Source organism: Pieris brassicae, chromosome 3 (genome assembly GCF_905147105.1).
Source record: "Pieris brassicae chromosome 3, ilPieBrab1.1, whole genome shotgun sequence".
In the NCBI taxonomy this organism is placed as follows: domain Eukaryota; kingdom Metazoa; phylum Arthropoda; class Insecta; order Lepidoptera; family Pieridae; genus Pieris; species Pieris brassicae.
Genome location: NC_059667.1, coordinates 20,955,599 through 20,981,310, shown reverse-complemented (window position 1 = coordinate 20,981,310; position 25,712 = coordinate 20,955,599). Strand labels below are relative to the sequence as shown.

Below are 25,712 nucleotides of genomic sequence, written 5' to 3'. Positions count from 1 at the left end.
GAAATAATTGTATTATTTGTATTCATATTATATTTGTCTATGATATTAAAAGCCTTTTGTTAAACTTTATCTAATTTAACTTTATTTAACCAATTACTGTAAAGTTGCATATAGTATATCATTTTTCGAAAAATAAGCTAAACAAACTTTTTCACTTCTTACGTGTGTACCTACACTATGTACTAGTGTTACGTGTGTACATACACATTTTAATTTTACTTATAAATGTAATGGGATCGAGCTTACTGTCTATGTGCGCACTCGCATGTAGATACGGCAAAAGAAAAATTCAATGGCGTGTGTCCACCGAAAAGGCGATCACGAACTTGCGTATGACTAGATCTAAGTCTACTTCTCTTTCATTTGCTCCATTGTGTGGTTATAGGACTTGACAGTTGACAGTTGACGTCACCCTGGCGTCCGTGGTTATTTATTTTAATAATTATTAAATATTGCGTAATTCACGTACATTAGTAAAAAATATTTACTTACTCTGTCCTTATGAATATGTAAACCTTGCTAAGTGCTTTTAAAAATAGAAAAAGTTAGGTTTTCGAAGTTTAAAACTACGCAAGTTATGACGTAAAATACAAACTGAAAATATAAATATTTCCTTTACGTAATTAGGTACGAGTACATTACGATTTTATACAATAGAAGGTTACATTTTATTTAATGAAATAAAATAATATTGCACTGTTGGTTTAAAATTAATTTTGTTAAATTTGTTGCAAAGAATTGGTCCGGTTTTGGTAGGTTGTTCGATGCGAGGTTCGTTCGTTTCTTTCTCAAACATATTTGTTAACCACAGATAATCTATAGCCTGAAAATGATCAAACAGAATAATATATGTCACTGAATTTGTATTACGTCACGTGACAGGCCGTTGATTAATGTCATTCCCAGTCTTAAATTGCGACAGCAACTCGCTTATGTCAGATTTTTTTTGTTAAAATCAGATTTTAACGTCTGACAAGTGTCTCAATAGTTTCACTTCTGCTATCTTGAAAAAACAATGAAAATTGTACAATTATTCTATGTGCGCATTGTACTCTTGAAGGTAGAAACGAAACAAGCAGGTCAAATCCAAACCGTTACGGAAGTGGCGGATTAACCAGCTAGCTAGATAGCCACTAGTTAGCCACAGTCACTAGAGTAGAATGGAGACTAGGGCGGCATTTGGGAACTGACTATTTTTACTACTCCATGTATCATCGAAAAGATTTCCGCGCGACAGCTTGTGACGTTGTACAAATAGATCTATTCTCTGCAACATAATTTGCTGATGAATTTCTCCCCTCACTTGTATTGTACATTCGGATATATGTATATGTCAGTCCTACAACTGGTTGGAGGCTGCGAACTGGATAGTTTGTGTATAACATTGTGCTCAAAAATCAAAATTATTTTACGTGCAATTTCATCGACAATTGTTGATAGTAGAGGAAAGCCTATACCTATACCTATCCGCCACTGAGTCAAGGTTGATCACCTATAAAAAAAAAGTAATAAAAATATATACTTCGTAAATAATTGTTTACTATAAGGCATTGACGTTCGTCACGGCATGATAGCAACTATGGCGATAATAGGACAATTAATGGCTACGAGACTTATAGTATCATACATTATGTTATATTGAATGTATGTTCTATATTTATATTTTAATTCACATACGTGGTTTTTACGTGATTTTGTATGTGCATGAAACTGCTTCTGCACTGGCCATTTATCTTATATTTCATATTGTGTAAATAATGTTTATGAATACAATTCGATAAAACTATTGTAACCGTATATACACACTAGTATAGAAAACAATAAAGAATTTATTAAAGCCGTAGGGTTCAAGTGCGCATGCGCCAATTAAAAATTAATGTTTATTTATTCACTCAGGAAACAAAACAGATATATATCTATACAATAAAAGTAAAAAAAAACCATAAAATTAACATATTTGACAAACAAAAAGTTTCACTGATAAAAAAATAAGATACAATAAAATCAGCAAAACAATACAAAACATACACAGACAGCAGTAGGTATGTTATTTAAGTAGACAATACAATTCGATAACACAAAATTTATAAATCAGGAGAACGACAAACATACTGCAAACATACAGCAGCTATAATAAAGAAATAAGATACAAGGCGGCAACTTGGCGGCAGTATAGTACCGTAGATAACAGAACTGGACTAACTTTCTTTGCTCAACAAATCGCGAGTAGATGCTGTCAGTAAAGGTACAGCAAGAAGCAAACTTTTTAAATTTAAATTTTCTCCATATTAATTTAATGTTATTACTATTTAGGTTAAGAATATTGTAGATACTGTATATTTGTATGTTTTAGTCTTTTTGAATGGATTTTGGATAGGTTACTTTGGTCATATTTATGTTTCTGATATTAAAAATGAACTTCGACATATAAAAACTAAATGTTTTGTAATTTTAATAACACATTATTTACGGATCCGGGTAATGCATATCTATGTTAAATAAGATGATTACATGGAAATTAAATAACATTGTATCACCCACGTGTGAGGTTGAATAACCTGAATGATACCAGTTTATTGTTCAAGTAAATTAATTAGACTCATTTGCATGGCATTCCATATGTGAGCTTTAAGCGAATCTATGTATTAGATATTAACGTTATACTGTGGAATATTTGTTATCTGTAACCTCAGAGCAGTTCTCGCTCAACGAATAAGTATCGCAGTACAGCGAGGAAAAGCTGCCAGCTTTATAGGTACACTGACACAGGGACCAAACTTTTTAAATGTGTTTAAATTTTAGAATTATTTTTATTATAACTATGTAGGTTACGAACATAAATACTGTATATTTCATTGTTATATTTAGTTACTTGAATAAATAATAATAATAAGTTTTATCTGTATTAGGTAAAGTCTGTGGTAGTGCACAGAATATAAATTTTAGAGATTGTTACATTGGTCACGGGTGATCTCAGCGGGGATTCCAATTTCAAATTAATATGCATATATTTAGCTTGACTCAATTAAAAAAACTATATACGATACTTTATAAATTAAATCGCGTAAAAAGTAGTAAATATCTTTCAGTAGATTTCAACTTTAATAAGGGTTGACGATAGGTACCAATACTATGATATATTTAGCAAAATAGCTAGTAGTGAGGAATAGTTAAAACACTTAAGGTATTCGTGTTCATAAGTATTGCGATCCATGTTGCATGTTATAAGTTGCTCCGTCATTTCCGATCGCTTACAAAACCTAACATTTCATTTTCTTGTTTATGTTTTTAACGGCGACCTGCTCAAGTACACTTTGGATATGTATGATCTATAGTCATATTTATACGTCGAATCATTATACATATTTTAAAATTCGAACACAACTTGCGTAATGCTTGAAACAATAATTTTCATATCACAGACTAAATGGACAAAGATCCATTATCACAGCTGATTCTGATTTTAAAAATAGAATGCCCATCTAAACATTCTTACTGAGGTAATAATGAAATGAAAAAGTAAATAATTGTAGTTTGTTAACTATGGTGCTATTGCATATCCTATATTATTTCCCATAAAATGAATATGTTCAATTCTGTTGGTGATATCGATGTTCGTGCTTTTCGTTTGACAGATTGATTCTTGTCAGTGAGTATGCAAAATCAAGTGACAGTGCAAGATTCCTCCCGCCGCCTGAGTGATATGTTAAAAAATATATCATATTACGTGCCTCTATATAAATTCATCAAAAATACAGTAGGGAAATCTTAATAAACCGAGTAAAAATACTGAAGACTTTGCCTAAAGGTACCAGGCCATAAAATAAAAACAATCAATATGTCCCTTACCTATTGGGTGGAGTTATAAGACTGTATGTTTATTTTATGTTCTATATATAAACGTGTTTTTTTGTTTAATTCCTAGAACAACAATTATTGTACACAATAACTGGAATTCACGCTTGTTTGGCCCGTTCATAATTAACTTCAATTTCGCGGTTAAACCATTGATTATTGATATAACTTGTAAATTACTTGATTCCAAGTACAACACGGTTTAATAACTATTAATTTTTCAATAACATTCGCTTTCAATTGTTTTGTCCTTTAACACTGTCAAATATAAGCAAGTGGCATTGCTGTGTTATTCGAATGTCTGCTTACCGATTTGAGATTCAAGGCTAGGCCCCTTTCAAAATTCACAAGGGACGTAAGCACCCCTGGAAAAGAACAGTAAATAAGTGTTAAAAGTTAGTAGAAAATTCTTATGAAAAAATGATCATAAACTGTGTGTCGTGGGAGAACTAAGGAAGAAGTGAGGAGATTCTTATTTACTAAAAATCGCGAGATTAATACGATAAAAAGCTAGTTGTCTTAAACCAATAAAAATAAAGGAATCCACATAGGCTTCTAAACTAATTGTAGTTATAGAATTAGACCATAGATGGCGCTACTGTCCATTGCATTAAAAAAATGCCGATAACCTTTAGTCGTGAAAACATCTGTGGAAATTTATTCTGAGGCGGGCGTTGAACCAATTTGACTTAGGGTCCTTTAAGAAATGCGCTTGTGAGAATTCTGGCAGTGTGTGTCTATGGGCAGCGGTATCACTTACAGATGAGCATCCTGCCCGTTTGCCTTCTGTAACATAACAAAAAATATATTATAATTAAATATTGTTTTTTATAGTGTGACATTGACGTCTTCATATCGACAATTGTTTGTATTGACTTATGCTTTAAACTCGATAAACATAAATTAATTTTATATCATTTTTATCTTATCTGATTTATCATTAAATTTACCTCATAGGTTGTATACGGAAAATAATTAAGTTTATTTTGAGACTTTAATTGGTCGTACAATCATTCAATTTGATCTGTTATTAAAGTATTTAAAAAATATAATTATTAAAAGTTTTATATTTTAAAATAGATTATTTACAATGCCTGAGTGGGTATTTTATGAAATTTACCGTAAATATTTTATTGTAATGACAAACACGAGGCTGCTTGCCATCATTATAATATAGTTGATGAAAACGAAATCGCATTATAATGAAACGTCAAAACGAACTAAAATGGCTGGTAAAGAGCTCCTTTCCCGCCATTGTCAGTGACATTTGACCGGAGCATGCGCAATGGATGTCGCGACCCGACTTTACATACAATATACAGCTGTGGTAACGCTTATTACGTTTTTGCCTAAATTCCATTTTCAAATTTATTAAATTCGCAATGTCATGTCAAATGATCGCATAATAAGCGTCTAGACATTTTCACAAAGGTTTGCTAATCTGCAGTGCTGTTGTCTACGATAATTTGACAGTGATGAAGGTTGACGCTTGCTGACTTCATAGTATAGTATTATACTCAATTATCCCAAGACTTTGTCAATTAAATTTAACTACGAATTACCCGTACGTTCAAAGTGCGCCCCAAGGCCGCTCATTCCGCTTTATCAGAATGAAACATAATATAATATAAATATTACATTTATATTGTACTTACTATCAATCAAACACTGGCCCTCGAATGAGGAACAGTCGTGAATTAAGCTTATTAAACTATCAATGTTATCACAATAGCGCGCTGGTTTGGCCGCCATGATTGTTTATAATTATCAAGCTTCTGATTGGCTAGTGCAGCGCATGCGCTCCAGCTCTAATTTCATTCGTCGAGCTTAAATTGAAATCGGAACCACATGTGGCACTTGTTCAGAACATTCACTCCAACCTAATCTTTATGGGCTTTGTATACATAGTTTTTGTTTTATGTAATTTCATTTAGTTTACACTATAAATGGATTTAGGTCGTTCTTCTCGTCTTCTAAGTCATTATATTTTCAACTACTTCGTTTAGTAGTTAGTTAGCTTAGTTTAGTTTTAGTAATCAAATTTATTGGTACCAAAACAAAAACACCTGTGTATTTTTTTTCATATATATAGAAATTCCTATTAGTTCTTCGGTTTTATCGTGAAAGCGTAATATACATACAGACTCACTTTCACATTTGTAACAGTTAGGTCGGCGGTTTACCAGCTTCCGACGAATATTTCTTGCATCTATACAGTTAACTGCGTTCTTATAGATACTTGTAAGATAACTGGGATTTATTTATTAATTATAATATTTATTCAGTTGACACACAAATAGTTTAGTCTCAAATAGACGTGAAAAATATAAATAAAATAAATATAAGTCGAAGCAAAATATCGTTAGAAGCCAGATAAAATTAATTTAAATTCAAATTTTGAAATATATTTTCCACTTATATTTTTTTCTGACCTGCCGATGTTCTCGATGTTCTCCTTCAAATAATAGAAATCAAAGTGCACAGCTGGGATTCGAACATTAGGAATGAGACGCCATGCTCATTTTACTAATTCGTCATCAATGATAATTTAAAAGCCAATATAATGTTAAATTAAGATTGCGGGTACTTATGATACGGATTTTCGGAAGTACCCGCAATATTTTGTTGGTGATACATTTGAGATTGGAATTTATCGTTTGAAGTTGAAGTTCGGATACCTACAGCTGTGTTTCATTATCCCTCGACGAGGCAGGATACAAAAGCCTTCAGTGAGTGACAATGGGCGGTATTCTCGCATATTATTACTAAACTCTGCCTCTGCATTGAGTGAAATATTAATTAAGCAACATTGAAAATACCTATTTATATGAAATCGACTCCTAGTAATGCGATAGGTATTTAATACATGTATTTGCATATGATTGAAATAAGCGCCATCTAGTTATACAAATAGCTTATGAAGTTGGCTTATTTAGCGGCCTATCCCGACTATACAAAATCTGTTTTTCAAATGTGTATTGTGTGTGACTCAGAGATATTGTTGATTGGTGAATGTCTGTTGTTTAATTCGAAATACAGCAATATATATTACTATTTGAAAACAAACACTTAGAAAGTTTATACTTTATCTTAAGGAGTGGAAAAATAAGTAAATAATAAGAACAGTGTTGGCCTAGTGGCTTGAGCTACTCTCACCTCCAAGGTTGTTCCATTGTCTTTTTTTCTACATTTTACACACACAAGAAAAACTTAGCGAAGATACAGGCATGCCAAAAAATCAACGGCGCCTCTCAGACAAAGAAACCTATTCTGCCTTGCTTGTTTGAGAAACAATTTTAATAATATAAAATCACGTAAGTTAAATGAATTCTGCTAAAAAGTGAAAATTGCCATTGAAAACACCACGAAACAGATAATGATAACTAGGGCCCAGACCAAGTGTAGCCTGTGGTTTTTTAATTTAAAAAAACATTGGCGGGAATGGAATATTAGCTATTACAGATTATACAATATTGATATAACCAACAGTTTTTCAGATTCGTTTTTTTGGCGCAAAATATACTTGTTATGTTTTAAGAGGTTCAAGGATATAAATGTATAAACAACGTATTGTTTTTAAAATTAACTTATTTTTAACTTTGAGGTCATTTGAAGTTTGAACATTGATAACGAAAACCATTTTTCATCGTACTTTTGATTGAATAACTTTTAGCTTACGGTTATAATTTTGTTACAGATTATCGGCGAAAGGGAATATGCTGTGAGACCGACCAGACTGCCAACTGAAGAATTTCAGACGGGACAGCCTTTAGAAAATATTATTTTACAGGTAAATTTTTAAATGATAAACATATTGTATAAATTTCGTTAGATATCGTACATAAATACAAATAAATACATAAATATAGTACAGTTAACATAAAATAATAAAAACAAGAAAGAAAAAATAATTAGTTAAGGTATCCGCAAGAAGTGCAAAATTACATAAGACATATAGTTATTTAGACACAACTAAGCAATTGAAATATGTAAACAGTGAAAAGGACAATAAGAAAAATAGGAAATAGGATTTATATACATGTATATATATATCCCAACATAGGATCCAAGTTTTATGAAAATCGATTAAATTTTGTGATCCACTTCTGAAGTTAAAAATCCTTTTCAGTTAAAAGGTTTACCTTTTCTAATTTATTATATTATACTCGAACAGGATATTTGAATATTACATCAAACCCCGACCAAAAACTATAATTAATATATGCAGGTATATAACGTAATATGATGTTTTGCATATTTCTTTAACTGGTTATAATTGGTTATCGATTTATTTTTTCTTCTTCATAGAGCAGTTAACGTTCCGATTCACAACACATTTTCTTTTGCGAACTGTGAATCGACTCCCCCCATCTCATCGAGACCCTACGTCTTCCCTGAGAGAGATAAACTCCTCCCTCAAAGACGGAAAACGCACCCACTAAAATGGGTATCTTGCGATGACTGCCCGTTTTGGACTCGCTCCCGTTGGCCGTTTGCCTTATACTTTAAAAAACGTAATTGTTCGGCGTGCTATTAACCCTGAGGTACCATTTGCATTCTAAAAGCTAGACTACCTAATAGATACATATATGTCTTAAGTACATTGTCAATCATTTGTAAAAATATTTTAACATGTAATAAAAGAACCATAGAATGCATTGAATGATTGACAGTAACTTTTTGCTAATACAGAAATATTTTTAGTCTTTATTTTTGACATTAAGTTTAGGCGGGAAATACAGATATATCAACAAGATATCGCAAACTTGGTTGACGGAAGCGGTAGACATGTTTTTGATTACTGTAATTATAACTTTGTCTTTAATTTAAAAATTAAGAATTTGTAAGAAACAAGACTTGATCTCTTGGTGTTGCATGAAGATGTGGGGTCTCTTGTATCTTCTACGTCGAGGCAGAATATGAAATACCACCTATATCACCTTGACGGCTGTCGTTCCACGACTTAGCGTTTTAGGGCAATTTTGGCGCGCATCACTATGTACTATGTAAAACTGCCCACATATTTATTTCTGAACCCATTTGACTTAAGGTCCTTCAAGCTTCCTCTTCCAACACACTTGCCAGCCACACAGCCACCAGTGTGAGTATACATGGGCAGCAGTATCGTACGCACTGAAACAGACGTTCCTATTTACCAGATTCAAAAATTTATCAAACAAATTCCATAGCAGACAATTGTTGCCATACACAAGGCGCCACAATAACCTTCAAAATAATTGCCAGCTAATTAATTTAAAACTACGCTTCAAACCAGCCTGATGGGATTATCATAATATAATATCTTGATTTAATGGTCCGTGCATAATTATATAAGGCCTTTTGACGTAACGGGGCATAGAATCGCCTTTCGTTTTCATAATAGGCTTACTCTATTACCTATGACCTGTGTTGTCTATGAAACATAGACATATGAAATTGACCATAGATAAAATCAGCATTAATACACTAAAACTATTGTTTATTTATCCTTTAAACAATTGTTTGTAAAATAAAAATGTATTAATTTTTTATACTAGATTAGCTTTTTATGCTTGCAGCAACTAGAAATCAAACAATAAATAAGAAAAAATCTGTATAAGATAACAATTACATCATCTATATTGTACAACATTGTATTGTTATGTTTATAACTTCTATTTTATAATCTACACAGACTATACTACACATGAAAAGATAAAATATAATCTTTCATTCATTTCTTATCGGTCAATACTCGGCATATGTTTGTTAATGCGTACACGTCGAATTGTAAACCTCCTTTGGCCTTTTAAGTCCGTCCAATTGTATTAGTCCTGGGACTAGATACAATTTCGCAAACGATTTGACTTAGATGCGATCGTATTTTAAAAAGCATCTCGGAGTTTTTTGTTGTTTGTATAGAGATAATGCTTCGACAGTTCGATAGTCTTTGCATTTTTGATAACGAACTCTGTGAATATAAATTCCTTGTAACAGTCGATTTCAAAGTTCAAGCCCATTCTAGATTTTTATAATTACGAGTTAGGGAAGATGAAAATGCCGTAGATTGGGTTTATTTTCTCTAAATCAACTAGGAAGTTATACAAATTACGCTCAGAAATACGCTAACTACAGACAAAAACTGTCACATAAATCACAATTTTCGCTGAAAACGGCTTTATGTTGTGGAATAATCGAGAAGCATATTAGTCAACAATATCACATTTTTATCTGTCAAAATTAAGTGACATATATTGTAAAAAATTCGCTTTATAGAAGTATTTTTATTATGTGTTAGATTTAGAAGCCTTTTAATTAAAACTATACCTGTGTGGGGGTTGAAAGTCAGTTTTATTTAATATTTTTAATGATGGTAACAAGACCTTTAAGTCAATAATAAAACTAACTAAAATAAAACCTTTTGGTATTTCAAAAATTTTTCTATTTCTAATCTGTGAAAAACTAACGTTAAGTTTATTCAAATGTTTAAGTCAAAGACAATATTACAAACAGTTGTATGTAATTAGTAATTACTAAAGACCTAACACCTTTGCTCCATGATTGAGACCATTATTTGCGTAATGACGTCTAATTGCCATTTACAGCGAACTTTAACTATAGTATAAACGAGCTCTAATAGTTAACCAACAGATCATTCCACGTGCGTATTTGCCATAATATAGGATATAGAGTAAGATTCAGAAACGTAGCGCTAATATCACTGCCGTATGTCAAAACTTTTTGACTTTGACATACGGAGGAACTACGGCTAGGACGCGGTTAAACTAAGAGACTTCATACGCATTTGTCAGTCATATTTTCTCTTAAATTCTCCAAATTAAAAATTATAACAGATATTAATGTATCCATAGATTGTAAAGTAGGAATGTAACGAAGGTACTGTCATGTCGCGAATGCAAAACACATATTGATGAAATTTATAATATGTGTCTTATATTCAGGCACATTTTTTGATTGGAGATTTGTGCCCATGACTGCTAGCTAAACCATGAAGAGTTTGAAAAAAAAACTTTATTTTTGTACATTTAATCTTTAACCTAAAAAATCTATTTCTAAAGTATCTGATTGCCTTCATGACCATGTTTAAGGGAAATAAAAATAAATTCTGCTTGTGTTTAGTTTCCGCGAAAAGCCTAGAGCAATTGCGAAAGATAATAGAATAATTAGATAAAAAATAAGATTTTTATTTTATAGACATTTATTATATAACAAAGGAAAATGGATGAATTGCGTGATGATAATGATTTTTTCTGAATTGAGGTACTTTTCCATACATTTCCTTATAACTATTGGCAATACACATAAACGCATATGACACAACCAAATACGACTTGATATTGACTTAATGACCCCCAGATAGGGCAAAGGCGTGCACAGTGAGTCTCCAACGCTTTTGATCATGAGCTTCGTATCTCAACTCAAAGTCTTTCTGACTCTCTTTGCCTCATCTGCAACTGTACGGCCACGCTTTCGCTGTTCTTGTGGGTTCCAATCAAGCGCCTGCTTGTGGATATAATTCCAATTGCGTTGGAGGTGCGTTTTTCCACGGCGAGGACAACGGTTGACGATGACTGGATATATTAGTGATTATAGAACCAATATACATTTATGTTTATTCCTAATAACTATTAGCTATTAAAATTTAAATCGCTAATCTAACTGTTTAGTCACGTGATTGACGTAATATCATTGGTTTTATTTACGATTGTATAATAAATAACAATAACTTACAATTTATTTTACACCGTAAAGCTTTTTATTCTAGAAAAAACCGGACTGATTACTGAACTAAAAAAAATCTAAACGGAAATGCCAATCGAAACAGACTTAACAATAATATGAGAGAGAGTGACATGTGGTTGTGTATTAGTGTATGTAATTGAAGCCTGTGTGTTAGAATCGGTTTTAAACGGTTCAATGTATGTGTTTTAAGGATATATTTTTAAAAAATATGTTTTCAAATAGAAGATGTGTGTGTGTTCTATTACCGCATTGGTTTGAACCTACAAACCGTCATACATATACGTTATATAAATCACGGACCAGGTAAAAAGATATTAACCGAAAATTACAAAACGAATCCCGGTGGAACCAGTTCCCGTAGGCATAACGGTTCAGGTCATTGACATTAATCGTTAATTATACAGGATGCGTTTACCTGACGCGAAAAAGAGAGGTTTTATAAATACAGTAAGAACATAGCTAAGCGGTTTCATTATTTCTAATGGAAGATAAGCTAATAATAATGGTATAACTACTCTGAGCGTGGCCTTGGAGTAGTTCACTTAAAGTTTTAAAAGAAAACAGTGGCGCATCAGTATGTATCTGTTTGGTAATTATTTGTTTTTTTTTATAATAAGCAAGTTGGTGATCAACCTTGCTCCTGACATGACCTCAAGTGTTTATGTCTAAGGCATGATTGCCTCTCGTTTCCTCCACCGTACGATCATGTGAGCACACAGAAAGTCCATTGATGCACTGGATTCAATACTGCGACCGGATGACAGTCGCTCAATGTGTCTTTATGTAGTCTATATGACATATAGTTTAATATTCTGTACTTAAGAAAACACGTTTCAAACGGATTAAAGCTGTGTATTGTTATAAATTAATAATTTATTTTTAATTTAAATTTTTTCCGACGTTTCACGTGCTTTCCAGCGTGCGTGGTCACGGTGACACGGTTTTATAATAATAATACATAGCTTCAATCCGTTTAAAAATTGTTTTCTTAATGTGTAAAAGTTTTTGTGTATAGTCCCAGGACCCATGGCCTCAGGGATGCGAGATACTCAAAGGTTATTTTTTATTGTTTCAGTTTGACGACTTCGTGCGATCACTTAATGTGGACCCACACTCTCCCCTCTTTAGGCTAGTAACCGATGGACAACCACCACTCAGGTATGTGATTATTATAGTTCAACCTCCTATAGATCCTATGAGAAATATAGGAATTTTCCTATTCAAAATATTGTAAATTATAGATACAAAAGGTGAGATTCAGAAAGACTTTAAAGACTGCCTCACGTATGTCACAACTCAATAGATTTTTGACGTACGGGAGGCAGACTTAGCGTTTCTGAATCTCAGGTTGAAGGCTAAGAAAACCTGCAGTTTTACATATTTTTATCATCGGACGACAGGTGGTATTTCGAAGATTTAGAATTCCATCTGTATAACCTCAACGCCTGTCATTCCACAACTGAGCGTTTCTTAAGGCGTGGCTCTACTGCTATGTGAAACCAGCACTGAAGAAACCAATTCGACATGGTCCTTTAAAAGAGCATGCCATTTCTTAAAAGGCCGGCAACGCACTCGCGGGGCCTCTGGCATTGAGTATCAATGGTCATTATATCTATCGCTTAACATTAGGTAAGCCTCCTGCCCGTTTACTCCCATTTCTATTAAAAAAACTAATATTTTGTTTACATTATATAAGCCCATATACATATTTATAAATGACGAAGTCAACCAATACAGATCGATTCTACCAATAAGATCTGTCAAAAAATCTTTATCAATTTAGAATTCCAATTAAATCATTTAAGTTAAAAAGTTAAATATACACATTACATCTTATATATTAAGTTTTAGTTTATTTAGTATGTATAAAACAACCCCAGTGTCATGTTTTGTCTACTGCTCATACCAATCTATGCCATCTAATGACTCTTATATTTTGTCGCCCTCTATAATTTATTCCACGTATTGAAAGTAAATTTAAAATAAACCATAGACAACCTACAATAAAGAATACATGACACATGGAAATCGGTTGAGTAAGGTCAACGTAAACAGATCAGCCATTTCCATATTTAACTGATCGTTATCACTTCCGTTTTTTACTAAATTTAAATAATCAAATAGCAATTGTTAAACATTTTAAAAATGGATTACTGTGGTTATGGTAATTCTGTATTACACATATCCTCTATTTATTTACATTGATGCTGAATAAACTTGTATTGTAATGTATTTTTAGAACAAAATTTCGAGTTTGTCACACAATGTTCCAACAACAAAAAAACTTCGAATAAAATGATTAATGACACGCCAAAACTAGAGTATCTTCCACAGACTAACAAACAAATTAAATGAATCTGCTTTCACAATAGAAACAATTCTTATATTTAAATAAAGTTTTAAAGGTTTAAGTTCGTTACAAAAATGACATAATATTTATTTCTAGGTTCTATTGTTATGATTTTAACAGATGCTCATTAGTTTTTAAGGTTAATAATAAATAAATAAAAAGAAAATGGCTATTCACTAGTAAATATATTAACGAAACAGACTTATCATAAAATTACGTAAGTTACGAGGAAAATCTTTGAAGGATGTTCAATTATCATTTTTTATTGAAAGTATTATAACTGAAAGAATATTAAAATAATAAATAAAATGTGACGTAATTAAAAGACAATTATAAGTTAGTTGCGATTTCCCGCCTTCACCTTTGGTTTTATTGTCTTTGGTTTACGCAATAATAATAAAGACACTGTTAGTTCACAGAACAGGATAAAGCAAGAGATGACGGAGAATGGGCGGTCTAAACCAGACGTAAATAATATAAACATATAAAAATACAATACAAAACATACAACTGAACTTAAAAATGTATGCACAGAGTATACAAAACAATAAGGCACAATGGTCTTAGTTAAAGTTACCGATCCATAAAAAAAAATGCGAATTTTATTTGAAACTAGCGGACCCCACAGACTTCGTTCTCTCAAAAAGGTTTGAAATGTGGCAGTTTTTTGTTCCTACCAATTTTATAGTCAGCGCAAAAAATTCTCATGGCAGCACCGTCACCCTGATGATATCATCACCATAAGCTCGGGTTCAGCTCGGGTGAGCAAAGTATCTTCGCTTCCACAAACTTTGGCCACTCTTCTGTGACCCACTAAAAAACCCCGAATGGGATATCTGCTAGAGGGCTTCAAACTAAGAGGCGAACTTAAGGTTCAAACCTGATTGGAAAATAATCTAAAAGGATAGTGGGAACCTAAAAGTGACAAATATTTAAAAATTGTGTGCCTCATTGATATATTTTCCTATTAGTGTGTATTAAAATAATTTTGCTCAGATATTAAATTAATAATTCAAAAATTATAATTTGAGTGTGTGCTTGTAATTTAATATGAACTTTATTGAATAGCAATAAAGTTCAAATTGACTCTACATTTTATTTACAAAACGTTTGTATGGGAAAAAGAAAAGGGCTGTTTTAGGGTTTTCCCGGAAATTATTCGAATTTTTCTCGCCGTAAAAAACCAACCTTAGACTTCAACGAACATTAAAAAAAAAGAATAGGTACAATTGGTCCAGGCGTTGTAGAGTTATGCGCTTACCAACACATTTTGCGATTCATTTTTATATTTTAGATAATATAGTTTTTTGTATTAGTTGAGATATATTTTTAGTAATCGTGGTCAGTTAGGATAAAAAACAAATTTCTTACCAATCTCACAGGATATAGTATTTTCCTGTACCTATTTCGGTAACTATGGTTACCCTTGTGTAGCCGCAAGTTTTGCTTAAAGTTAGGCATTTAAGGGGAATGGGTTTGTTTAGTACAGGACCTTACTGAAGGCGGATCAAAATATGGAGAAGCATTGCTGCGCAATTTAAAGGCCACATCCCATTTAATGTTACGATTGACTAGATTGATATGACACCAAACATTCCTTTATCCACATTAATTCTCCATAAACTAAATAAACAATGGAACTTTCTAGGTTTTATTTTCACAAACATTTTTAACCTATTGAAAAATAAACCTTATGCGTCTTAGCTTTGTAGGGCGTAGATTTTAGTTTAAGTCCCATCGACATGTTATTGTTAAATTAGGCATTGAATACTTATAACTTTTGATTATAGGATAGAAATTTTACTAAAATAGTTTGTACTGAGGGGCGGGTTGGAATCTGTTTATGTAGTGACAGTTGACAGGTACACATGACATCTATGCTTGTCAAATTATTGGATGTCAGTGCCTCTGTTGTCTTATTGATTTTGCCGGACTTCACATAAACATAGTCTTTTTTTTAATATTATTAAGGATATGCTATTCGAGATAATTCAAAGTGATATTGCTGGTAATTATTTTTGTTTTCTAGTCTGTTTAGAAATTAGACCCATTGTGTAGTCTATATAATTTACCTATAGAAGATTAATAATAAGAGTTTTAAAAATTTCCAGACAATGTCTCCACCCTGAGGCGTGCAGCAAAGACCTCACATTACCCACATACTACGCTCGTTTCCATGACTTGCGCAAAGAGTACATACGGGCATACACACTGCGAGCTGTGACGCCGCGTGCGCAGCCGCCGCCACCGCCGCCTGACCACCCGACTTCACTGCACGATATGCTAAATTGTATCCTTTTTACAGCCATTTTTAGTTCTAAGTGCAGTGATGATGAAAATTTTAGTGGCGTCACTTCTTTTATATATTTTAATGAATGAATCGAACTCTAGGAAGAGTCTTTACTTCCGCAAAGTCTGATTCCAGAACAGCGGCCTTAATGGTATTCGAATTTGTTATATTCTTGTTATCCAATACACCAACATGCTTTGTTACCTAAGAATGCCAAGTTTGAGACATAAAAGCTAAACGGGTACTAAAAGAACTTATACTAAAACTAGCGGATTCGATAGACTTTGTTTCGGACGGCTCCTGTTCACAGGTCTTGCATACAAAAAAAAATAATGTAAATCATTCTCAACTCCACTTGAACACACAAAAATTTCATTACAATTTGTACAGCCGTTTAGGACTTAAATTGCGAATACATACAAAGAAGATTTTTATATATACCAGCTGTTTATTTGTTGTATAGATAAATAAGGTAGATTTCGACTGCAGCGCCATCTGCCGGGCTGATTTGTGAATCTACACCATCCAGGGCGCCACACAAACAACCAAAAAATTCATTCAAATTGGTTTAGCCGTTTAAGTGGAGTTCAGTGACATACACACGTACAGTATATAAAGATTAAGTTTCGTTTATAACGTCATAACTGTGGATTTCGTAATGCGAGTTTCAGCTAACTTTTATATTTAAATATTCAAGTATATAGATTTTATTTAAATAAAATGCCTAAATTTAAAACCCATTCAATTCAATCAGCCCCTGAGCCTTGAGGACTGATAGACTTGGTTTCACACTAAATTATTTATTGAAAAACTCGATTGAAAAAATGTCCATTTTATTTGGAAAATGATTTAGGGCCTTTTTCCAGACCTTCCATACCTCTTATTCAGGCATTGCATATTATAAACGAGGATTACCTTAGGGTCACAACAAAAGCTCATTTCAAAGATTTAGTTTAATTAAGCTTTAATGGAATAGTAGTAGGATTTATGATACTAAATTACATAATATTAAATGTGATTTATTGAATTAGGGTTGACACTTTAAGATTGATTCTACTGTTTTAGTATAAAATCAAAATATACTTAACATTTAGCTAAAGATTTTCATACTATTTAACAAAAAACAAGTGAATTTTGATGCAATTTGTTTTTTTCATTTTTGTTTCTTATATTTCTATAGTTTTACAAACGCAGTAATAAAAGTAAACATTACTGTCAAAAGTAATTATAAAAAGGTTTTAATTACTTCTGCTAGTCAATTACCTTGTCCTTATTTCGTTATACAGAAATACTTTAAAAAAGATGTATGTAAAATTTAATAAACTTAAGTTAATCTTGAATACTTTAATTATAAATAATGTAATGTATACATCAATATGTAAGATTTAATAGTAGAAAGTTTTAGACATTTTGAAACGACCTCTTCGGTAATTTGTAATCTATGACAACCCTAACACGACGATAAATCTTGACTCAACAAAAAAATAAACGCAAGAAAATAATTAATATTCATACAAATTACGGAATATTGTAAAGCCAATTAGAAATATAACCGAGGCTATATACTATTTACATATGATAAATTGTATATTACCACGAAAAAAGTACATTCATTTGACGTCAACTTTCGATCAGTATGACATAACATTTAAATTAATTTCCCAAACATATAACAGTTAATCTGCTAATTATGTTTTTGATACATTATATAAGTTTTACGAATCTACTAGAGAAGGAACAAGTTAGAAGTACCTTCGACTGACGAGTATGATAAATGTCTTGAAAGTGGATTTCCTTTCGGGAAAAGGCGTTTACATTTATTTATAAATTAAATATTAACTAATTATATATTTTTTAAGTAGGGTAGATTCATAGAAATTCTTTGTTCATATTATTCATTTAGTTTTGTAATTATTAGGAAAGCTACCAAAATACACTACATATTAATCGACAACATTACTGTGTGCATTATTAAAGAAGTAAAATTATTTATTTAATTTTCTAAAATTTTATTAGTAGGGTAGATATAATTTTGATTTCTGACAAGCCGCCTGACCAGCATCGGTACTAACTCAAAAAGCAAGTCTTGAGCAGTTTAAACTGTATTTATTTATTACAATTATTTCCTGCTATATCCCGTTACCACTTTGCAATTTATAATTAAATAATTGTGCTGATTAATCAATACCGGAAATCGGATGATTTCATCTTTTATTTTTAATGACGGCCAGTTATATACTTAGGCATTCCCACGAGAAAAGCCCTTAAGAAAAAATAATTGATAATCTTAGGGAAAATTAAAACAATGCAGATAACGTGTGAATTTAAACAACAAAGGCGAAATTATAAATTAAATCCATATTTTTGTCTTAATCGCCTCCGATTGTAGCTCCCGTATGTCAAAATACATTTCTGATACAGGCGTCTAAACCAACTGTATTGACTCTAAATCTAAAGCTGCGGTTTGACCAACGTTACGAGGTGTAATGTAACATTCGCATCGAGCATGTTAAGCTTGTTCTAAAATTGGCGTAACATGCTCATTAGAGAAAACACTATTTAAACGGATTGAAGTTATGTATTATTATTATTAACTTATAATTATTTACATAATTTTAAATTTCCGACGTTTCGCGTGCTTTACAGCGTGCGTGGTCACGGTGACAAAATTACACTTAATGTGTAAAAGCTATGTTAACAAAAGACAATACTATGCTCATTTGAACTATGCGCTCCATAATCGCTAGCCACTCTCAGGCAAATTGTCCGATAGCGAATGTTATTATGCTCTGGATGAGTTGGTTCTTTTAGAGTACAGACATTTTTCTTTGTCCCACTCCATTTTTTCAAGAAATAATATGAGAGGAACGACGTGTGTGCGTGTGCTCCTGACAACGTTTTACAGCGTACTGATTGAACCGTGTAATATGCAAAGGATTCGCCAAAAACCCCACATCCGGGTGGAGCACTCAAAGCAACTCGCTGGCTTCCCTGTAACACTGCGTACTGACTGCACGAATGCTCGTTGTGTAACATTACACCTCACAACGTTGGTCTGTACCCAGTTTAACTCTTTGCCTTGGTAATAATCTGCAAGAGTTTTTTACCTTGACGGTAAATAAATTAGGCCGTGTGTTCTTAGTCCTAATTAAAATAGTTAATGCGTTAGAAACAATACATTTATGTATGGACAACGTGAGCAGTGCTCCGTAATATTTAATAAACGAAAGAAATTGTCGAAATAATTCGTGTATAATTTGGTTGATTAATTCAGCTGTTAAATCTTTTCATTGGGAATACTTGTAATCGTACATTGTAAAGTTTGAGCTGTCAAATACAGACAGACAGATGACAAATGACAATTGACAGATGGTCAAAATTATTTAGTTGGTATTCTATATATAAAACCTTTTTAGTAGGTACTTTTACTAAAAAAAATCCATTTGAGAGTGAATTTTAGAAGCATATTTCTAATCACTGACGTATATGGCCAGTCTGAATAGCGAGGGAAGGCCTAAAGAACTTCCAGAACAAAATTATTTGATAAAAATCACTTAACGGAACGGTGAATGTAATGCTGGGCCTTTTTTGTTTGGTTTAAGGTTATTTAATACAATTATTTTATATATCCATATATACAAAAATATGTTTAAATATCTATAAACATATTGTAAAATCGTAATTAGACTGATAAATAATTATAGTAACAAGTCTAATTTATTCCCAAAATATTAAAACACACACTTAAAATAAATAAATTTTAAATATATTATTTTCAAAGACCTGTTAAAGAGTGTAATCTCCTCCAATTGGTTCCATCTCTGTCAGTCTTGAGCATTTTCCTTCCAATTTTCTCCACCAATTTCTCTCTTTTTTTTCCTTGGGGGCCCTTTCCACTTTGTTACCGTCTTTGTGATGGTGATTCATGACATGCGTAGGCCCGCCTATTTCCACTTATTGATAGTGCATCAATAACTTTTGTTTTGTTTCTTATTTCTGTAATTCTGATCTTGTCCGTTAGTTTCACGTTCTTCTACGTTCCATTGCTCGTTGACACGTTGACACGTCTAAGACTTTCTTCTATAAGTAAATAATTATATTATAATAATCAATGGCGCTACAAGCTTTTTAGGTCTGGGTCTCAGGTTTCTGTATCAGTTTCATAATCTAGCGATAATTACATACTTTATATAAAATTATTGAATTATTTATAAGCAAAAACACACATAAATAACTTAAGAAAACTATAAGTTAACTAAATAATTGATTACAATAATATATTGTAATTTTACATAAAATGTCGACTTTATGTGCGTACTATTTCTTAAAAGGCTGGTCCATCTCCCGGCGGTATCACTTAACATCAGTTGATGATGACTGATGATTTGCCAATTGCTATAAAAAATTGCATGTAAATCACCTTTATATAAACTACATAAAAATAATTAAACACATGGACAAATGTCAAACAGTAAGACTCCGTTACTTACGGAATTAAAAAAGTATAAATAAGAAGTGCATAACTAAAAATTAACATAAATGAAGTGAGAAAAATTATACCATTACTAAACTAAAATCTATAATTTAAAAACGAAAAATTTTTGTTTATGAAGGAAAACATCAGTGGCGCTACCTTTTAGTCTTTAGATTTCTGCATTTATTCTGTGAACATTAGTTTTCTTCTAATATGCAAGTCATCTGACACACGCCTTCAATTTTTTAATTTATTAGTGCATATCCAGGATTCGAAGCTTAGACTTTAGACTTGAGAGGTCGCACATTCATGTATTCATGTATTTATTTGCATTCCATAACGTTACAATAGATGTTTAAGAGGCTTAAAGCTAGGTACAATATTATGGACCCTGTTAGGGCACAGCAAAAGAAGGCATTACAAAATTTATATTACATAATTAATAGCAACAAAATAGCACATAAAACTTCACACTCCAGGCTAGTACCAATTACATAGAATAACATTTTTTATTTATTTATTTAAAGTTGAATATTTAGGGATTAATAATTATGAAATTAAGCTATATTTTTATCTTCTAGGTACTCATTAACGCTATAATAACATTTACGTATAATTCAAGCCACTTGCCAACACTACTCATAGTGAGAGGTTTATAATAACTTCAACGATAATTATGACGCTTATAAAATTGTGTAAGCAAAGCCTTAATTCGAATTATAATATTCCTGAACCAACTTTAGATTTAGGCATAACACCCTATGCAGGCGAAAACTTCTACGCGGCGGAAGTGAAAGACATGGCGGCGGTCATTCAAAGGATTATAACAGATGGTAAGATAAAGCTTTTAAAAATTTCATTTTGGGCCAGGGCAAAAACTCACCTTCATCTTCTCCTCGTACTTGACCCTAGCCTAAGCCGAGCTCCGGGTCTCGCAGGAAATGCAAGCTTAAACGCTTCTTAGGCCAACAACGATCCATTCACAAAGATTTAGTGCGCATATAACTCCCGTATGTCATGTCTTGTACAACAACGCACGGAAGTTGGAGTTGCCAACAGAAACAAGAGTTTCTGAATATTATCCTTCATCCCGCGCCCTGAAATCAAAAACACGAGCGTTACAGATGACAATTTACCTGTTTATACGCCGGAGCTTCCTACTATTCTATGTTTGTTTATCACAACCAGTGGCTCGGAGGTTGGAAGTTTATATCATCGGCTTATTCATAAAGAAGTAAAAGAACACTCTAAGAAGAAGTAAAAGAATTGCACGACTATTTTAGTACTCCTTCGTCTCTTTTTGTCAAACGTAAACGAAAAGAGACAGATGACTACTTTAGTTAGCTATTATAAGTGAATATATTTTAATTGGGTAGTTAATATCAAGGATGTTTCGAACCGTCATGTGCAAAAAATTGGTTAACTATTTAATGCTTAAATGTCTTGCATAACTTTTTGTATACAATTTAATTTAGTAATTTGTATTTAATATTTCAGGTTTCCGCTTGGAGTTGCCAGAGACGATTGACTTAGTTTTAGAAACTGGAATTTGGTAAGAGTTTCATTAATCTATGTAGCTTAACAAGAATTACATTTATTTATTTATTTACACTTCATTACCTTTTACATAAACAAACATATAAAATAACAGGTTACATAAGTTATTAGGCAATTAGCGGCCTAAAAAAGAACATATAACAAAAAATATTATTAACATTCCAAGAGAACATTTGTTAAAAAATACACTTAAGAAATATAATTAAAATATTATACGCATTTATTAACGACTATCTATAAAAATAACGCCTACGAAATAATTATAGCAATTACTCCTAGTGACTGTTGGAAATAATGGCTAAGGCGGAAACATCTTTTAACCAACTCTTTAATTCCCAGTCTTTAAGTTCCAGTTTGACTTGTCTATTTAACTGATAGAATTTATGACCTCTCCATACTATCTTCTTTTTTGATTGACTGCGTTTAGTAGGCAGTATATGTATATAGTGTACAAAGATGCCTGGACAAAGTAATTAATCCATAATTTTTATGACCCGTGGTAAGAATGTTTGATTCTACTGGAAGATGATCAAGACTGTCAGCTTCATGTGCTCATTATTCGAGGAGTGAAGCTTTTAACACCACCATTTTTAATTGAGGGCTAGAACATAATAATTTGAACCCGAATTTGCAAACCAATAAATTAATTTATTTTTTTGGTTTAACGGTCAGGAATGTGACTTTGAAAATAAAAGTTATTTGAAGGAAAGGTCTTTACAAAAAAAAAAACGCAAAAAAAATTGAGATACATTATTTATAATATTATGAAACGTTTTAAGGTTAACGAAACGAACGAACGAACTGAGTGAGAGTTACATCTGTAACAACTTGTTCCTTTAAAAACAATAATTCTATACAAAATAGCTACTTAAACTAGAACAATATTCTGCCCTTTCTTTTGGTGTCTGTAAATTATGTCAAGGCATGTTAACTTTTAAGTTAACAAAAACTCGGCGTGACATATGAGAAGTGCTGACTGAGAAAACAACACCGTACCACGTTCGCTTTTGTTTTTCTGTCGTATTACAGTCGTTGTGATGTCGCTAAGGGTGATTATACAATAATGTTGATTTTGTGAAGTTTTGTATTTTACATAGAGCACTTGTTTTTGCAAAAAAGTTACTGGAAATATAAATTATATATTAAATATTAAAGAAATATAAATATGTCCCAAGGTTTGTGTTTGTATATAAAATTTGTATAACATCATTATAGCGGTTAGATGAAATACTAAAAACTTCATTCATAATATACTAATTAAAGATTTCCTTTTGATTTTTTTAATTGGAATGCGTCCTTAGTACCATATTTTACCGGGCATTTTTAACAACATTTAAAAACATATATTTTGGAAACGATTGGACGTTGTCATTGACAAACTGTTAATTTTATTAGAACCTCTATTAATGTATGCAATGATACTGGCCGTTTTAATAGACTAAAGTTAACAGAATAGTGTTAATGATTTATATTGCATAACTTGCGATTCCTACTGTTCTGGTAGTGATGTATTGTGTAGTGTATTTATATTTCGCAATTTCTACAACACAGCCTATTCATTTGTTATACTATAAACTTCCACTCTCTCTACGTGCATAGAAGACAGACCAGAAAATCTATATTTGGTCAAACTTCAAATATTTTGGGCTACTATAATAGTTAAAACCAATAAAATCCCAATCCCGTTTCAATTATGTAACGAATTTTCAAATATTGTTTATTTGAAGTATCCTTAGATATTGTTTTTGTAATCATTTTAAATTTAAACCTAATTATTAATGACATTGATTGAACGTGGCAGTTCCGTAGTTTTGATAAATTGAAAAATACAAAATGCATATTTAGTAACAAGTTCGGCAGTTAAAACTGAGCAGTAATAATAATAATAGTTTTTATTACCAAAACTTATTTATAAACATTGAAGTTTAATTTATATGGATCCTAAAAAAAATTAACAGTTAGTAGAATACAATGTAGCACATGATGTGATTGTCAGATTTTGGCCTCCACTCATTTTTGTCATGGGCCTGGACACTGGTTTTAATTTGCTGTATTATGATATTATATGCAGAAAAGTAAACAAAAAGGAGTGGTAAAATGGGACGCAGCAGTAGGCCATCCTAAACCTAAAACTGCCGAACTATTTATCGAACTGCCCATTCCATAATTGTCACCGGCCATTTATCTATAAGTCTGCTTACGTATTTTTAGTACTGACATTGTAAGACGAAATAACTGACCAATTGTTTTTTTATTTATTATTGCCTATGTTTTACTATCGCACAGTGTTACCAACCAGCAATAAAGAAACTGCGCACCTTCTTGTATATTTTAATAACAGTTCAAAAAATTTGTTCCTATTATTATTGGAATTCTAAAATTGCCAACAAATAGAACGTAAACAACAGCTACCATTATTAAAACATAATAATAAAGTGTAAAATACAATTCACCTTTAATAAATATCGATATCGTGCACGCGACCCCTAAGCCTTATCGCAAGCAAAAATTAATAACATTTCTTAATACAAGGAATCGACTCAAGCGCAACGTCGTCAAACTTTATCGCTGCGTTGTGCGCATTCTTAGTTCAAACGTCCACCGAAACGGACGTCTTAGTGTAATTAAGTTTAGTGTTTGTGTTACTTTTGGAGACTATCGTCATAGATAAGGAGGTGAGTTATGATAGCTCCTGATAATTGGTCCGGTTTGACTGATATGGTCACTGGATACACTGTATGTAACTTGAGAAATATTTGGACTATGATAATGTATTGGTTTTCGACTGCGGCGTCACTTAGTGGACCTGTTAAATTTTGTATCGGTAAATCACACACAAAATCTCTCGAATATTATAGTATGTACGAATAACGGAAAATGTTTTTCAAAACAATTGCTACGTTAGAAATGTTAAATTATTGACCGGATCGACCGACTGAAGGCGTCAGTTTCTAAGGCGATAACAGTTTAACACATTATTCACTAACTTAGGTAATAAACGAGTGACCTATAATCCTATCAAAATTATCATCCCTACAATGTATAATTATTATCGGTAGTATGGAAATAACCCCGACTAGGTAGTCTATGTAGTATGCCAATGTTAAAACAGAAAAATAGATATGTTTAATAAATGCTCAACTTCTAAGTTCCCAATGGAGGTCGTCACAATGAACATTTAAATAAAAAAAAAACATCAGTCTTCGGTCTTGACATCTGTAGATTATTAAGGACGTGCACTGCTTACAATTGTTGCATCCCATCGCACAATACTTTAGAAGCTTTGTTCGTAATAGTGTAAATGTCCACGCAACAACTGAATGCTTAGATGTTCTTATCAGAGGTTGTCTTAACGTCATTGCAGTACCCCTTAGCTGTGCACGAACAATTCCCCCTGATCTGCATCCATACCTCTAGCTGTACCAGGTCATCTATCTAATGGA

General features: G+C 32.2%; 1 protein-coding gene across 3 annotated transcripts in view; it reads left to right on the top strand.

Moving 5' to 3' along the window:
• LOC123707060 (RNA-binding protein fusilli) overlaps positions 1 to 25,712 on the top strand; it is a 70,983-nt gene that overhangs the window by 22,498 nt on the left and 22,773 nt on the right. For all 3 annotated transcript variants that reach the window (XM_045656834.1, XM_045656833.1, XM_045656832.1), the window contains exons 2-6: positions 7,553 to 7,645; positions 12,674 to 12,756; positions 16,060 to 16,238; positions 21,456 to 21,545; positions 22,210 to 22,264. In XM_045656834.1, the coding sequence (XP_045512790.1) occupies positions 7,553 to 7,645; positions 12,674 to 12,756; positions 16,060 to 16,238; positions 21,456 to 21,545; positions 22,210 to 22,264 (500 nt within the window). The remainder of the gene's footprint in view (positions 1 to 7,552; positions 7,646 to 12,673; positions 12,757 to 16,059; positions 16,239 to 21,455; positions 21,546 to 22,209; positions 22,265 to 25,712) is intronic.